Source organism: Pararge aegeria, chromosome 20 (genome assembly GCF_905163445.1).
Source record: "Pararge aegeria chromosome 20, ilParAegt1.1, whole genome shotgun sequence".
Classification (NCBI taxonomy): domain Eukaryota; kingdom Metazoa; phylum Arthropoda; class Insecta; order Lepidoptera; family Nymphalidae; genus Pararge; species Pararge aegeria.
The window spans coordinates 8377815-8395788 of NC_053199.1; the positions used below are offsets into that span (position 1 = coordinate 8377815).

Here is a 17974-nt window from a genome sequence, read left to right on the forward strand (position 1 = left end):
TGTACCTGATTTTTGCATACCTAACTAACACTTATTTGGTCACTGAAGTAAATGTGAGAAGAATAAACAGTAGGGAATATTTTTGTATTGCAGAAATACATTTTGTCTCTTAATGTTAACCACTTAACCAAAAAAAGCCGTGAATTTCTAGTAAAATGTCGGTATTTGATTTAAAAGATTTCTATCTGTTTCATTTCAGATATCAAGTGATCATTCTAATACACATTGTTCATCACCATCATCACCCTTCGAATTACATGGGAACGAGGCTTCATTCTCATAGTAGACAAGGTTTTAGAGCAAAATAACCGGGCTGCCCCAAAGCATTTTATTATAATTTAATGTTATTATAATAGCAGATTGATGAGCTAAAAATGTGTACTTTCCTTGGCAATTTCGTTCCACAAATAATTAAAATTGTCTGGTTATATTTTGGTCATGGGTGCCCTTTGGTTAATGTAAAACTCAGGAAGGTTTAAATTTTTGTCTGTCAATTTGTCCCCGCAGATATTCAGAATGATTTACAACACTACTTCGAAAGGATAAAATTATAAAGACACATTTGTTAATATTTAGTTTAAGAATCTTATGGGGTATGGTAGATTGCATACGTCACATAAAATTTTCAATTTTAATTCTGAAAGGATCGCGGGTACTGGTCTGTACAAAAAAATATATTCATAAAGGCCATCTATGATAAGGAACTTGTATTTCTATGACAAAAAGGAGCGGAATATTCCTGCAGAAAACTGAAGAACCTGTTGAATTCAGTAGCAAGTGTTTTCAGAAAGACTCGCTAGGTGGCATTAGTTGTAGTCCCTACAATTCATCGTGGTTCATGAGTTGGTTCTCCATAGACCCAGGCACTGCTTTCACAAACGTAACATAGATGGCACATGCTTCACCTCCAACACAAAAAAAAACTTGGCCTATATCTATAGCCGCTTATAGTCTAGCTTTCTTTACCAAGTTGCTAAGACTCTAGACAGTATTCGCCCTGACCATAAATCACTTGAGGGAATTTTATTGCGTTCGGTGGTATATACCTACATATAAATTTAAGGATGATCGTGACCTATATCTTATAAATAAGTAGAGGTAGTGAAGTTCTTGTACTTAACAACTGCTTAATTGCTTGTCAACAGGAATGAACTGCTGTGCAGCTTGTATCCAGCAGCGTCCTGCAACTGTGTTGATGCGAAGCAATGTAGTCTGTATACCTGGAACAGGATCTAGCAAAGCTAAGTTACTGCGACTGTCTTGATTTAGTTTGTTCATATAGTGGAAGGTCTACCGGCGCTACGCTGCAAAGGTCTTAATGTTGTCTGTACATCTAGTAGGTCTATTGCACTACGTCACTGCGACTGTCTTTATATTTTCGGTAAATCTAGTAGTAGGTCTATAAACGCTTAGTAATAACTACTAAGATCTGCTTAGATAAACTGCCGAGACAAACTCTCGTTTGTTCACAGAAGGTCTAACAAAGGGTCTGCGAACACTTCATTTTCCATTACATACGGGGTCATCACGTTAGCACCTTGGGACCCCAAGGACTTCGACACTCCACTGTTTGCACCCTGCCCACTGCCTTTTTGCAATTCGTGTTGTCGCTCTAGTTCTTCTACGCACCTCCTAATTTCTGGTTTGATCACGCCTCGTTTGACATGCGTTTTCACATGTCGTCAAGCGATTCAGTCTGATCAAAAGCAATGAGCTTTAAGCGGGTTCTCTCTTGAATATGAAAACTTGCCTGTAAGATACTCAAGATAAATAATATCTGACGGGAAACATATACAGCGAAAGTATGTCCGACACCGTAGCGGTTCGTATCAGAAATTTTGTGCGAATTGATTTGTTGTTATTTTCATATGCCAACGTTTAGGTTTTTTCCTATTACTGAACGTCTAATTGTTAAAGTCATTATTATGTTGATTGTATTCTAAATTCAAAAACTGTTAATTAAACTGTTATATACGAGAAGATGATAGTTGCTTTGTTTATAGACTATTTCAATAATTTCAACATTTAACATTACTTCAACCGCATGTCACTGATTTATACACATGAAGTGATATAATGTTCAAACCTATATTTTCAAAAGATCTTACGGTTATGAATATTCACAATCGCCTTTGAAGCTCTAAAGAGAACTTTCATGGATATGTGAAAGTTCACATAATTTATGAGACAGGTAACCATTAAGGATTCAGTTTGAAACTAGACAAGGAGATCCATCTAACAATTTTAATAAAATGAAACCATATTATAGTCTGTATAATCTTTTGATCGTTTGAGAAACCAAAGGTTGTTTTACTTTTATAAAAATATGCTATTATATTTACCAATAAACCATAATCATCATCATCATCTGGCTGATGATGATCATAATCATCATCAGCCTATAGATGGTCACAAGCACAAGTTTACAGAAAAAAACAGATCCGACGCTCTGCATCAAAGCAGGTATGTGGGTTTTCAAAATTTTTATTACATGTTATTGAAAAAAAGGGGATCGAGGGCCTAACCTACTCACGGAATCATAGGGATAGACGCCATTAATAAGCCAACTTCTAATAATTCTTGTTTAGAACTAGTATCGAACACATAACTTCGAGATCCCTATCACAAACATTTTTGTGTTCCACCATCAGACCTTCGTTCTCTCTCACCCTTTGATAAGTAGTTATGCAGTCTAAGATGGTAATGTGTTAACTTGTTAGGGTGATGCCAGTTATATTAAACTACCCCTAACAGGTTTCTACGTGAAATCGTAACCGGAACTCTTAATCGTTTAATAATAAACCAGTATATAATAATCTGACAGCCGATTGGCGCAGCGGGCCGCGACTCTGCTTTCTGAATCCTAGGCCATGGGTTCAAATCCCACATCTAGAAAATGTTTGTGTGATGAACATGAATGTTTTTCAGTGCCTGGGTGGTAATATGTAAATTATTAGTATTTATGTACATTATTCACCAACATTTTCATCAGTTGCCTTAGTACGCATAACACAATTTACGCTTACTTTGGGGCTAGATGGCGATGTGTGTATTGTCTTAGTATATATATTTATTTTTATTCTTTTACTAACGCGATGGACTGATCGAGTCAAATCTCCTGTGAGCGGCCCGTTTCATGAAAACCAGGCTGTTAGCCAGTATGGAGAAGTGTTTTGCCACTTCTTCATACTAGCTAACAGCCTCATGAAGCAAATAACATCTGCTCCAAACAGCGTCACTTCATGATAACCACGAACACTCTAACAAGGGTGTAACGACAAAGAAAAAGATACTTAGTGTTTCTAAATATATCTTCCTATCAAAGTAATATTACGTTCAAGCCTTTACGTCTTTGGAAAACTTTGAAAGATAACTCACAAGTATTATCTCGGTATACGGGTAGTCTCGAGGTTTTTTAAGGGGATCGCCTTGTAAACATTATTATAGATCTATTTACAATTCGTACAAAAATATTACAAAATAGAATGTGCTTACATGTACTTGTGATATCAACCTACCTGGCACAGTGGCGAGCGTTTTGGCCTTATAAGTGAGAGGTCCCAGGTTTTGTGGTCTTGTATGTGGAAGCTCCCGATTTGGAAATTTATGATTTAGAATTTTCGCTGATCTAGTGTGGTGGGAAATTTTGGCTGCCCTACCCACCAAGTAAGTTAGGCTATTTAGCGTTCTGGTAAGATGAAGCGTAGAAATCGATTAGAGGTACTTAATATGAGTTCCATGTCCATAACAAGAATTAGATATATATGATTAACGGTGTTAATTAGGTTGTATATGACACAGGGCATTAGGAAAAAAATTGGAAAGTAAGATAGTTTGTCGCAGACTCAGGTGGTCCAATTCAAATTCAAATATGTTTTATTCTTATAGACATCACCGGCACTTATGAAGTGTTCATATATGTTACCGTTATTTTGAGGTGATGGTGTTAACTACATTCGTTAACTTATTATTCCGTGACATAAACCAATCTTGATAAAACTTAATAAAGGCTATGAAAGCATAATTTAGTATTAATTATTAAGTTAAGTTTAGTAAGTAGTAAATACTTTTGAAAAGGGAACACAGCAAAAATGATTAAACTACTTGTTAGTTTAGGATTTGTGTACCATGGTGTGTACGAAAGTTGCCATCCCATGCACACCGAATATCTATAACTACAAAGTACCTTTGAAGGTACTCAGCATAGTGTTTGAACCAATTTCAAACCATGATTATATTATGATGACTGAGCTATTTTTTACGTTGTATGACGTAAGTAAGGCTTCCAACTCGTCTTCTTCGAAATGTACATATAATCACAATACTCCTTAGTATCTTAAATATGTTTCTACCTTTCTATTTCTGTGCGTATTTGCAAAACTCCAAGTTGTACTAGACCGTTGTTTGTGTGTGTTAAATGATCTTTTTTACTCGGCGCGCCCACTTACAATGCCATCTATCATGTCAAAAGTATATGTGTAATGAGTTTATAGTGAGTCGGCACCATGGTTTTCTTAGGTTATATACGAATCAAACGTTCTATATGCCTATTTGAATAAAGAAATAAAACTTTTGCCGTTAAGTCACCTCGTCTACCCGATAAGGCAACAAGAAAATAAAAAACCTTTAATATACATACTAAGTAAATTCTTAAATACATACTACGTATATTCAAACTGTACGAATCTTGCCATGCAACTTTAGAATTCGTTATCGGAACATTTAAAAATAGTTCTGCTAAATAAATATATTTATTGCCCTTTCCTTTTAAATGCCTAAAGTTGTCTGAAAGAGATCTCTTAAAAAGATAAGATTTTCCATTTTCATTCCTCTATTCGTTTATTCGGTAAACAAATATATATGTTACGTTTGTAATATCATTATTTAATATTTTAAAGGTTTTATATTAAGATAATAATTAGGAAAAATATTAACGCTTCGATTTGAGAATATTCGTTTTTTTTTTGGAAGGTTATAAAGATTGTTGATAAATGTTCCTATATAATCATTTTATCACGACATGCTACTATATTTTATATTTCTCTTCAAGTTTCTTAAACATTGATTGACTAACTTTATTGTTGTATAACGTGAGATTCTTAGAAGACGATTTCAGCGCCCACACTTGAGTTTCATCAAGTGTGTAAATAGCACTTCAGCTGTCTTGTCAGAATAGGTACTCGGACGTACCATGTCTTGTGCGTTATATGACCTACTTAAGTCTATTTCGCGAATTACTTATTTTAATATATGTATATATATAAATTAATTTTGCATATGTACATAAAAGCGATTTTTTTATAAGAAAAATTTAACACACAAAGCTTGTTTCATGTTACTTATTGTATAGTATTTTGCATTGGAGACAGGTTTTACAATTTTCAACTTTAAAGCACTCGGTAAAAGATAAACCTTAAACAGAAATAAATCTTTACGGCCCGAGTATTTGTTGAAGCAAAGATCTTAAATGTAAATTTATTCCTAGACTCCGACGCTTCAATTTCATTCCAAGAGAACTAAACAAATAGAATAAATTAATTCTTTTATCGCAGTTGATAATAATGTAACGAAGTCTTGCGTTAAGCAAAGTATTTCTTATTGAGTATACCAACTTAAAATAAATTTGAATCTAAAACATCTTTTTGCAGTGGTAACTTCCAAAAAATACATTGTTTTTCAATTTACTTTTCTGGCACACAAAAATTATTATATTTTACACAAGTAAATATCATTTACCTATTGGGGGTTTCCTGCTGACTGTTCAGGAAACCCAGAAAAATCTACGATGAACGAATGAACTCAAAAATTAGTTTTCCACTATAAGCATTTTATAAATATTTACTATCCTGCTTTTATTAGGAACCGACGCTTCCAAGCAACTTCGTCGTTAGAAGATAAGTCTCAGCCTATTTGACCCACTTCTGAGGCACGGACCTCTACATTCATTAATAGCTCATACTTATTATAATATAGAATACGTACTTATACAGTCAGAAAATTTTATGGGTATGTTACTCTTTGACCCTTGAAATACAACTATCCAAAATAACATGTCGGTCTCTTGTTCAGTGAAAATCAAATCCAACCCTTAAATTTTTCCAGGATAAAAACTATAATCTATCTCTTAAACAAATTCCAATAGTCTTTTCAGCCGTTCTGGCGTCATTAAGGAACAAACACCCACCCAAATACCTAATCTTTCAAAGTCTCAATGTATAGATATAAATAAATTGTTTAAACTAATTCATCAGAAGGTACATAATTAAGGATCGGAAAGCTTGCTCCACCCAACCCAGTAATACAACTGTTCGTAGAACTGCCCATTTCTAGGAATATAAAATGTATCCATATTTCTATAGGTATATAAAAATGAATTGCTAATCGTTAGTCTTGCTAAAACTCGACAACGGCAGGACCGGTTTGGCTAATTTCGGTCTTGAAATATTTATGGGAGGTTTAAACGGTAAGAAATAATTATTCAATACTTGTGTTTGTCACCTCCCAAAGTGCTGGACCAATTTTGATGAAATATTGTGTGTATGTTTCAACAGGTTCCTGGTTAGTTTAAAAACACAATTGGACCCGGTTGGAGGCGCTGCTCTACCGGGCAGGACGACGTCTACCGAGTACGCTAATACTGATTTATTTTTGATGTGGGACAGTAACATGAATAAAGATGACACAACTACGGCATCGATAAAATTACTTTGAAATGTCTGCTACAATCCGAAGTAATAAAGTAATAATTATTAATTTTTAACGTAGTTTCAACCGCAGGGTAATTCTAATTAAAACCTCATTCCGAAACTTCTATATATATCCCGTATGATTGTTCATAGTAGCACTGCATTGCAAATAGGCCAGGTGGTAGATTAATCATAATGTGGAATAGGCGTTCTTGTTTGAATAAAAGCTCGGCTGAATAGCATCCATAAAGTAACCGAGGGTAAAATCAGCAACACCAGATAATCCTATTTACCTGTGTATGTACGGCTGAATATTCTTACTGACGCTAGTTCACAACTCCGTGGCGCTGTGGTAAGTGCTGTGGGTGTATGAGCACGATGTATTGGGTTCGATAACCTAAGATAAGTAATGAGAAAGAATACCGGTGACTTTTAGTGGGATATTAATTTGAACATGACTTATAAGCAATGCTTGTCACAAAACGCAGTAATTTATTTTGTATCACTCATGCGGGTAAAGTAGTATCTAATTTTAAAATGGGCAAACGGTTCTTTTTCAACCACAAGAGCGAGCGTACTACTTTCCTCGCATGAGTAATACAAAATAGTATGTGCAACAAGTGCGACATCGATTACCCACTCAAGCGAATGACCGCACTCGCTTCTCTCGTGCGTTCAACTTCGATTTCGTGGGCAATCGACAACTTGTCGCACTAGTTGCACAATATACTATTATTCCGCTACAAGTTAGTTCTCGGCTGCAATTTTAACTGTTACTGTTGTTTACTTTAATAGCAGTAAAGCTTTTTGTAACCGAGCTCGTTAAGGACTACCGCAAAGCTAATTTCTGCCGCGAAGCAGCATGGCTGTGTTCTAGTCTGAACGGCTTTGTGACAGTGTAATAACTCAGCCGGTGTAATAACTCAGCCGGTGTAATAACTCAGCCGGTGTAATAACTCTGCCGGTGTAATCAGCTTTTAGGCGCCTTTGTACCAGTACGCCAAATCAATTAGTGATACGCTTGTTAGTAACTAGCCACGGCCGAAAACCAAATTAGACCTCAGAAGCTTCAGATCTTATGACGTACTAAATTTCCCTTGCCATGGATCGATCCCGGGATCTCCCATTTACGAGACCAAGGTTACTCACCACTGCACTAGGAAGGTTGTCAAAACGAGACGTTACGCTTCTATCACGTTTTTAAACTTAAAAGCTTAGAGTAAGGGCTCCGTCGAGATGATTTATTGCTGCGACTATTGGCTTAGCGTGCTATATAAAGGAAAATCAAAGGTTCAATTAGGACTTACAAAGTCTTACCCATAAACCACTTACTATTAGTAGATTTTAAACTAACATATAAAACCTATTGGGGCACCAGGCCCTTGGGAAATCTTTTCAGAAAGAATTGAAACAAATAATTTTAAATATCTTAATGTTAAATATTATAATATTTACAAATGATACGTTTTGCTTTAATTAATTTACTGCTTACATAAACGTGTTCTTATACAAACTGTTTACATAAATACAATTTACATTTATTTCCAAAGTTACAATCTAATGTTGAATTATAAATTAGTAACACAAACAACAAATATTTTTTATTCACACAAACTTTTTCTACATTAAACTAAATTTTATCCAAAAAAAATTATGAGTCCCGTCGTGCCCACGGTGCCCATGCAACTGGGTCGAATCGGCAAATCCCAAAATATTATCGTGATATGTACCCGTTTTATTTAAGAAATATAAATTGGTTACAATTCTGTTGTAGGTATCACATCTGTAATCTTAATTAACTCATCGACTGATCTGGAAATATTGTTATTTTTTTCCACAAAAGATATAGTAAAAAAGATAACACTTCTTTTGAAATTGCTAATTTTGTTTAGAGATTTATGTAAAATCTAAATAGTACCAATGACTGCTTTAACATAGTGCAAAATAAATACTTTACTTTTATATATCTTTAGTTAAGTATTATATATACACCAATGAAACTATACTCACTTACGAAGTATTGTATAAATCTTAAACATTTATAGTCCTTATCTATTCTAATGCTTATTTCTAATCACATGTTTTAAAAATGACTAGGTTTATATCACACTAACAAGATTCTTCGGCAATAATTGTGCGAGGTATGGCCCCGATATTACTAATGGGTTATAATAAACTGATATTCTGTCCGTTGGAATACTTTGCTGATGACCTGAGCGACCTGATAGTTGTTAGTCTCACTGACGAAGTGTGGTCGCCACGTCGCAGTAACGATGCATGTTGACCACCAGATTCCCTGCAAAAATATTGTAAATATTACAACTTGTACATAATAAGAGAAGACACGGAGTTCCAATCCTTCTATGGAGAATATACATGTTATTGGATTTTCGGTGTTTGGAACAACTCTAGCGATTCGGATGGAATTTAGTAAATAACTTTAATAAAAAATCACTTCCGTATGTTTGTTTCCAAAAAACTCGTAAAGTGTTGTTATACAATCGGTTCAGCTGTTTTTAAGCCCATTGTTGATTTACAGAGTGAATCACATAAGCAGTTATTTTGAAATGGCAGACAGATTTGTTTATTTATTTATATCGTTTTTAATATTCATAAATTGAAGGGGCTCAGAGTAATTAATTATAATTGGATAACCTCTCGGGACCTCTCGGGACTCAAAATAAATATTTTCCGTGGATGGAATCTTCAACAATCAATTTGATGTGAAAATTAATACGTTACATAAATTATAAGCAACTCCCACCTGCCCACTCGTTTTAAATATACCGAGCAAATATTCACAGATTATTTTTACTGGAACCTTTTCATCGCAACAAAAATTCATAATTCTAAAATACCACTATGGTCTGGTTGGTATGCCAGAGTTTTTATACGCAGGTAGTTATTATATCAGCAACTTTTATCAAACATCTACTTGAAATCGCTCGCTTTTACTCGGTAAAGACTTCTATTTGACTGGTTTTCCCACATTAGATAGTAAGCCTCTTTTGGAGATCGGACTAGGATAAATTGTACCGCAAAATTTTATTTAAGTATTGGCCTTCACACAAATAGTAATGCACGCACGTTGCGTGGCTCGATAAAAAATGCCTTGTTATAGCTAGCTTTGTAGCTGAATATAAAGTTATATCGTTTTGACGGTCGATTGGTCCACTGTGCCAATCGACAACTGCGTGGGTTCGATTCCCGAATGTTTGTGTGATGAACACGAATGTTTTTCAGTGTCTGGGTGTTTATCTGTATTTTATAAGTATTTATGTATATATACATAAAATTATTCATCAGTCAATAGTACCCATAACACAAGCTACGCTTACTTTGGGACTAGATGGCAATGTGTGTATTGTCGTAGTATATTTATTTATTATTCATTTATAGAAATTAGTAAAATACCACTAGAATCTTTCACGAGCCCGTACTAAAGCAGCCAGTAGCTAGCATATTGAATCAATGAAATCCGCATTCGTCGTTCCTAATTCTGTGAAAAAACTACATAAGTGTCGTTGTGTTCACCCTACAAACTGAATACAAAAGCTTGGCCCAGCAACTCCCATCTCGTTGGATGAATTTTCACTTGCAGGATTGAGTAGGTACAAGTGCAGAGATAGAAAAACTCTATGATTTATAGAGGCATGAAATATACTATGTAGTATTGACGTGGGATATTAGTATATATATAAAATGCCCCTTTGCCCACTAACGCGGCTTAGAGTATAAACATGTGTCGCCACCGGACGCTCGATTAAAATGAATATGGAAATTTATGATTATGTAAAGTTAATGAATATAGGTTTGTGGAAAATCGTTCATTATTCAATGCTTACTGGCATTGAAATTGCTTTTCCATCATAGTTACCGTTACGTGTTTAAGAGGACCAAAATATTGTTAAAAGCATAGATTCTTACAAAAAAGTAGCAGTTTCATAACCTAACACTTTTAGGTACATCATTTATAACATAATTATTAATTTCATAGATAAAAATGTCTTCTTTTAAAGGCGATATTATGGTGAGCCGTAAAACCTGTTTTCTTGAAGTTTGGCTTTAAGGAATTGGTAGGTTAAGTGCCGTAATATCTATACACTATGCATAAAAATACTGATTATTTCCCTTAGTACAAGGTGCACTGAAGGAAATTCCCGGTGTGAGAAAGAAATAACATTAATTTAATTAAAACTGAGGTTGTGTGCTATGGATTGGATACTTAGATGATGTTAGATGCCTGCTATTGAAATATCTCGTAATCTAGAAAAAGGAAGATTAGGACGAGTTTGCGAAAAATTTGGCTCTCTATATTGGTCGACGAAATGGCCGATAAGGGGACTTTTCTAATATCACTATGTAACCTGAGAATTAACACTGGATCACTATGAGGGGGGTAGTTTTAAGTTATCACGTCTTGTTAAGCTATCGCTGCGCTTCCTGACAGTTATATCATGATGTTTCCCTAGGTAGGTATTAAAAATGTATTTGAATCAATTAGTTCTAAGGTTAAGAATTTGGTCAATAAGTAAGGCGTATTATAATATTAACGAACGTGTCTAAAGTTTAAAATGTAATGTTAAAAATAAAATGTTATAGTAATTTGTAATATAAACTCTTAATATGTAAGAAAATTGCACACCAGAAAGTGGCAAACAGTTGGAACTATTCCCACTTACAACACCAAAAAAATGTATACAGTTACAAAATGTATTTTATTCTTTTATTCAATTCTAAATCAAATAAAACTGATTGTGTTGTAGTCGTATTTGAGTTCAATTATTGAGAACAAATCCACGCGGAACTACTTTTTTTGCGCAAATAAGATTTGTTTGCTTTATGAACTACTGAGCAAAGCGCATTAAATACTTTTGCAGTCAACGTACTACTTTCACCATATTTGTTTTAATTCTCTTTTAAATCCTCTGAGGCTGCTTTTCAGAGATATATTTTCTGGACTATAAGTAACACATCACTTCGCAGCATCTTACCGATACGCTTATCTCTTGGCTGCACGTCTTTATCAGACCAGTGGAAAAACAAATTAGAAAATCCCCTAATTGCCTCTGTCGAGACTCGATACCGAGATATTCCACATGTAATTCACAGCACTACAACTTCACCATGGAAGTCATCATATACAAAATATCTGAATAGGCAGAAGAGAATGAGAAATTTTATCAACGTCGACTCAGTAATTTAATTGTGTAAATGGGAAAAAGGCTCTTCGGTCCCCGATTGTCGTCTAGATCGGTGCAGTGGTTGAGCAGAACTAAAGTAGAAAAAAAAAAATGATAAATTAAAAACGGGTTAAGTCGTTGCCAAGTAAATTTTCAAATAAAATTTTACGCTTTGGTTAATGGAGGAGTTTTACCCAGCACTTCATCAGCTTTATTATTTTTATCAGCATAAATTGTAGCCATATACCACTATCGAAGCGCAAACCGTGCACTACTAATATTGTATAGTTCATCATCAGTTCCACGTGAACATATGGTGCTTTTTCTAAAGAAAAAACATCAGTTCCTATATTAATACTCATAACACTATAGGTGAACTTATAACATTAGTCAAATTCTCCATGATCCCTCTAATAAATTCACCAAATTAAAATAAGACCACTACTGAGGTATAACAAATATACAAAAAAAAGTATACATTCAAATTGTGAATCTCCTTCTTTTTTTTAAGTCGGTTTAAAATAAACAGTAGACACACATTGCCATTTACACCATTAGTATAGATTAAAATGGATTAGTGCACTAAAGGTACTTGCATTTACTGCTTTTAAATGCAAGCAGTAAATAGATAACAATCATTTAATGATGATGATTATTGCAAAATTGCCTGTGCGTATTGCTTTTAAAATAAAAGCCAGATGTCGCATTAAATAGGACAGATGACGCGGGGAATTTGCTGATAAAAGACATCAATAATAGTTATTTGTCACAGCCGTATGGTACTACGTTTTTCAATACATTACCTATAGGTAATGTACCTATTGAATAATACATATCCAAATATAATACAAATACATATACATATCCATAAAAATGTATATATATATATATATATATCCATATGATTTATACGAAATTATAAAAACGAAATTGACAGTTTTTTGTATATAACTCTTTTTTAGTTTCAAGCTATCTAAATCGCTGCGCGATCTTACATGATGCGCAGAAAGCGATTGGGGGTTAATATAATTGCCATACACTTAACAGGTGACTATCTTAGACTGCATAACGCGTTTATAGGGTCACTTGCCATCAGGTGAGTTTGCAGTCAAAAGCTAACTTGTATAATATAATAAAAAAAATAAAAAAGTTATAATAAAAAGTATAAATAGTCCATTTTGGCTAGTATTATTTGTATCCTAAAAGGAAATAGGAGATTTAAAAACTTTTGTTACATTTGCACGGTTGCACAGCATAATTACTTTGGACGAAATTTTGTATAGAGATAACTTGCAAAAAAAACTGTTCATTTCCGACGAGCTAGAAAAGCACGGCTGAAGCCGCGGTCAACAGCTATTGTGGTAACCTCCTGTTCTCCGATTACACTGATTTGAATAATTTTAAGTTTAAACTATTCTTAATGTTCCCGCTAGAGCTTTATTACAAAATATTTCATTCGTGTAATAGTTTGAAACTAAATGCGGTAAGCGTGAAACGCACGAGTAAATGAATTTGGGTTTTCAATCATTTGGTTGAAAGTTTTTGACAAGTGAATCAAAATTATTAATAAGGTTTGATCAAACTTAAAACATTGAGTTGAGGCAATCGTTCACATTTTTTTATTTGTTAGTTACACTTTTACCTAATAGATTCTTGATTCCTTATATACTAAATTAGTTACTACCACATTTATTTTATAAGTATTTTTAAGAAAAATCCCGCTGAAAGACAGACAGATAGATAAAGGGAGAGTGGGGCTTTAGTAAAAGCCCGATGGCACTCTTCGTACCCTGCAAATAACAACTAAGTACGTGCCAATACGATGACATGCCTAAATTAGATGAACGAAACCACAGCAACGAGGTAACATGACTAGAGGGTAGGCAAACCTTAGGGCTCTCGTAGACATCATTATATCTATGGAACAATAGACCGCAGTAAACAGACATGCTTATATTCAAAAAAGATTTTCTACCAGATAGATGAGTTAGTGCTATTAAACACTAATTAAAAGCGTTTTTGAAGTAGAACCTATCCCAAAAACCAGCGATAGCGATGTGATGAATGATCGCAAAATCTTACGCCAGATCAGTGTCTGTCGCATTGTGGAGATAAAGATTGGTCCGGACCAAAGTCAAAATCAAATAATTCTTGTTCAAATAGGCCTATACATTAACATTTCTCATTATATTTTAATTGAGTTTGTCATGTCATTGAGTAATTCATACGGAGTTTTGAATTTTTAGTTTAATTCACTAACAACGAAGATTGTATCCGTTGTATGGTGGACGGTTTCTAGGCACCTATATTTTTCAATAAAAAAACTTTATTTTTTCATATACGTCTAAAGCAAAATGAATTTCTTAATGAAGCATTCAAAAACGTTATTATTTCTGTGGAACGCTTAGTATCCATTACGAAATTATGTTTTTGAATTATACAGTAGGGGTTTTTTGGTCTCAAGGCCTTACATAAGCTACGCCAGATGTCTCCCTCGTTAATACAGCATCTGTTTAGGAAGCATATTGTTTCTTAAAAACATTTTACAGGAAAAATATTTCATACCACGGAATTGGACTGATTAGATTTCATTTTAGGCTAGGCTTGACCTTTCAATTTAAATAGAATTGAATGTTTTAAATGTAGTAGACATTCAGCCTCATCTATTGCATTATTAATTATAATAAGAGCTCGTTTATATTATAATTGTGCTTTTTCAGTATTCACTGAAAATTTCTCCACCTAAAAATTACTAACGGTTTCGTTTGAATGCAACTTACAAGTAAAAATTTGCCCTATTATAATAGGGCAAATTTTTATCTCTAACTTCTCTCTTTTACTGTTTGAGAGATATTTCATTTATTTCTACGCATATTCTAATACTGTAACTTAAAAAAAACATAGTTATCATTATCATATCAACCAATTACCGGCTCACTACAGAGCATTAGACTCCTCCAATGAGAAAAGTTTAGGCCGTAGTCCACCACGCTGAACCATTGCGGATTGATGGAAATTGAGATTGCAATCAATTCAACCTTGTAGGAAGAGATGAACCCTTTGAGCTAAGAAATAATCTATAGGAAATTCATTCTAATTAATATGAATGCCCTTAATTTTATAAAACTTGAGAGAGGAAGTCTTCAAAAAGCAAAACAAATTTGTTAACTTTATTTATATGCGTTGATATTTAACTGGTTCCGTAGACTTGCAACTTTTCGACACGGTTCATTTAGCTTTATGAGTACAACCCCTTAATAAACCATCAAACCTATTAGAGTTTTGTCAGCTGAATTTCACCTTTCAAATGCCAGAGCTTGGCAAAACACTGAATAACTATTTCGACGTTATTCCACGTTTATGAGACCCTAAAAGACAAATGAATGGATCATTAATTTTAACGTACCCAAGGGACTTAACGGCTCCTATGTAGCACTTACAGAAATTAGATGTAATATAATGAATCGGCGTGACAATGTGAGTATGAGATTAATTAAGGTACAATGGAACTATAGTTAGTTTTCTATGAACTCGCTAAAATAGAACGACTAAAATGGTTTTAGAATTAGGCAAATTATAACAATGCGTATTTTTTAAATTCATGGAATTTCAGAATAAATTAGATGGATAGTATTCACATGGGACTTTACATTAAGATTAACAATAAGGTTAATAAAGGTAACGATTTCAAATTTATTGTATAAATTTTTTTTTCTTTATAGAAATAACATGAGTTGTGAAAGAGAAGTTAATAGTAATAGTAGTAGCTTCTTATTTCTAGTAGAATGGTATCTAATTTTTATCACATTTATTTCAGTATTTTTAGCATGAAGGTAATAACAAAATGATGCTATAGATAAATCCCATAACGACTGTGCATTTTCTTGTCTAAGTCACTCACGCCTGAACTACATCTTGAACTACGGCAAACACTTTTTCAAATTTATAATATTATTAGTACAAATTATTATAACTCAACCGAAATAAATTCACCAAGAGACACTTAAATTAAACACACTCAAAAATGTGAATATACAAACAGATTAAGGACTTCAAATCAATTCTTACTCGAGTGGAATGTTAAGAGGGCGCCAGCAAAAATTCCACCCAAGAAAATCCGCTTAAATATCGCGAGTACATTTAACGAAGTAACCTTATTATATTCCACTGTACTAACTATTACCACGTTAATGGGAAAAGCTAGGATTACCGAAATGAAATTAAAAAAATATGGGCAAAGGATGAAATTTACTGCAGGAGCGCTGATGTTCAAAGTTATCCACGGGATTTTAAAAAAGTCACTTGTCATATATGCTGGGCCGCCAAACATATCTTCACAGAGAAGTCATAAATTACAGTTCTTAACGAGTTGCGAAGGTAAAGTGGAAATTAGTGGAGTAATACATATCTCGTTGGGTCACAAGGTGTTGGAGTTGAGCTATGGAGCTCTTGTGAGTGCTTTATGAATATTTAAAAAAAAAATTAGTTCATTCGTATGTTCGTAGTTCGTATTCTGAGCCAACCGATTTAATTTCTAGAAAGAATTATTTTTTGTTCGAAGACTAGTTAGTATCTTATATATTTTTTTTGTAAAAAGGTTTGATGGTTTGCGAATAAAAAATAGCTAAAAGTTATTTTTTATTAAAGCGAGTATGCTTTAACCTAATATTATAAAGGTTAATTTTACATTTCTACGAACGGTATTTAGTTTTTTTAGTAATCGCCTAACTTAATAACAACACCCTAAAACCAAAGAACTTGTTATTACGAATCAAACGAGTGGAAGCTAGATGGGGTGGCAACGGTTTATTACAAATTTTCCATATTCCATATTTTTATTTTCCATATTATTAAATTATCATTAGATCAGCTCCATGTCTTTATAATACTATATTGTCTTTCAATGTAGTCGTGCATGCAAATTTCAATAGAATCGGAAACAGTGAAGTGGGTTAAATATTTATAGGCATCTGAAATAAATGTCGTTTATAATTATTCGGTACATTAAACTTGTTCTTCTTATCGTCAAACTCAATAACTCTTGTATATATAAGAATAAAAGTAAGCAAGGGCGTGAAAGGCGATTACTTATATAATAAAGGTACATAGGTAGGTGTTACGCGTTGAGCTCAGCTTAACAACGTGTTTGGTAGTTAAATGAAACTTTGACTTGACGTAGCTTTCGCCCAGGAAATCTATTAAATGTAATTAGTGAGAAGATCTTTGCAAAAACACTTCTAACGCCCGATGTGAAAAGTAATCAATTTATAAGATCACGTTAAGTTTATGTGCTTAAAGTAAATTTTCTCTAATGAAATTCCTTTAATGCTATAAACATTTCTCTCGTTTGTAGCTGAACTTCTAGGTTCATAATAAGAAAGGTGCCTATCAATTTAATATGACTAAAGTTAAAACGTAGTGGCATGGACGTTGGACGTTGGGGTCCCAAGGCGCTGCATATACATGACCTACCTTCTAACCAAATTCCAAGGTATGTCATTTAGTATTCTGTCAATCTTTGGATTTTTTTTTCAGTAGCGATTTGTCAAGAAAATAATTTTGGTTATCTCTATGTGAAAAAGGTCGTGTTGGATGGATGGACGAGTCGATTATTGGTAGGACAGAAAGACAGCGGGAGGGTTCTAAATAAATTCTGCTATTTTGGCGGAGCTCTAATAAAGTACCTAGTAGTACATATAATATCAAAGTTAAGTGTTTTCTTTAATCCTATTATTTATAAAGATATTAGTTTATCCTGTACGCGTACAAAAATAAGCGGATTAGTTGCGTCGATCTTATTTTATATTAATTGAACACCTGCGAAAGCCTTTTGTAAAAAAGATAGAACGTGAGAAGAAGATGTTTAAACAATATCTGTTATAGTAACTGGCATTACAGATGTTTTGGTAAACTCTTTGCCGCAGTGATGAGCGCTGCACTCTTTTTTTTGAAGTGAGAAATGCTGGACTAACGGTGAAGTGTATGGGTTCTTAGACTGTGTCATAACTTACCACCACGTGAGATTGCTTGATCCCTCTCACTCAAAAGAGAAGAGTCTTAAGCCCCTTTGAGAACATTAATAGGGTGAAAAATTGAATGGTAGTA

At 33.8% G+C, this 17974-nt stretch overlaps 1 protein-coding gene across 1 annotated transcript in view; it reads right to left on the minus strand.

Annotated features, from left to right (window-relative positions):
• Window positions 1-8349: 8349 nt before the first annotated feature.
• Window positions 8350-17974, minus strand: part of LOC120632631 (gonadotropin-releasing hormone receptor) — a 40681-nt gene continuing 31056 nt past the window's right edge. Inside the window, exon 6 of the mRNA XM_039902576.1 lies at window positions 8350-8982. Within this exon, the coding sequence (XP_039758510.1) occupies window positions 8853-8982 (130 nt within the window). The 3' untranslated portion in view covers window positions 8350-8852. The remainder of the gene's footprint in view (window positions 8983-17974) is intronic.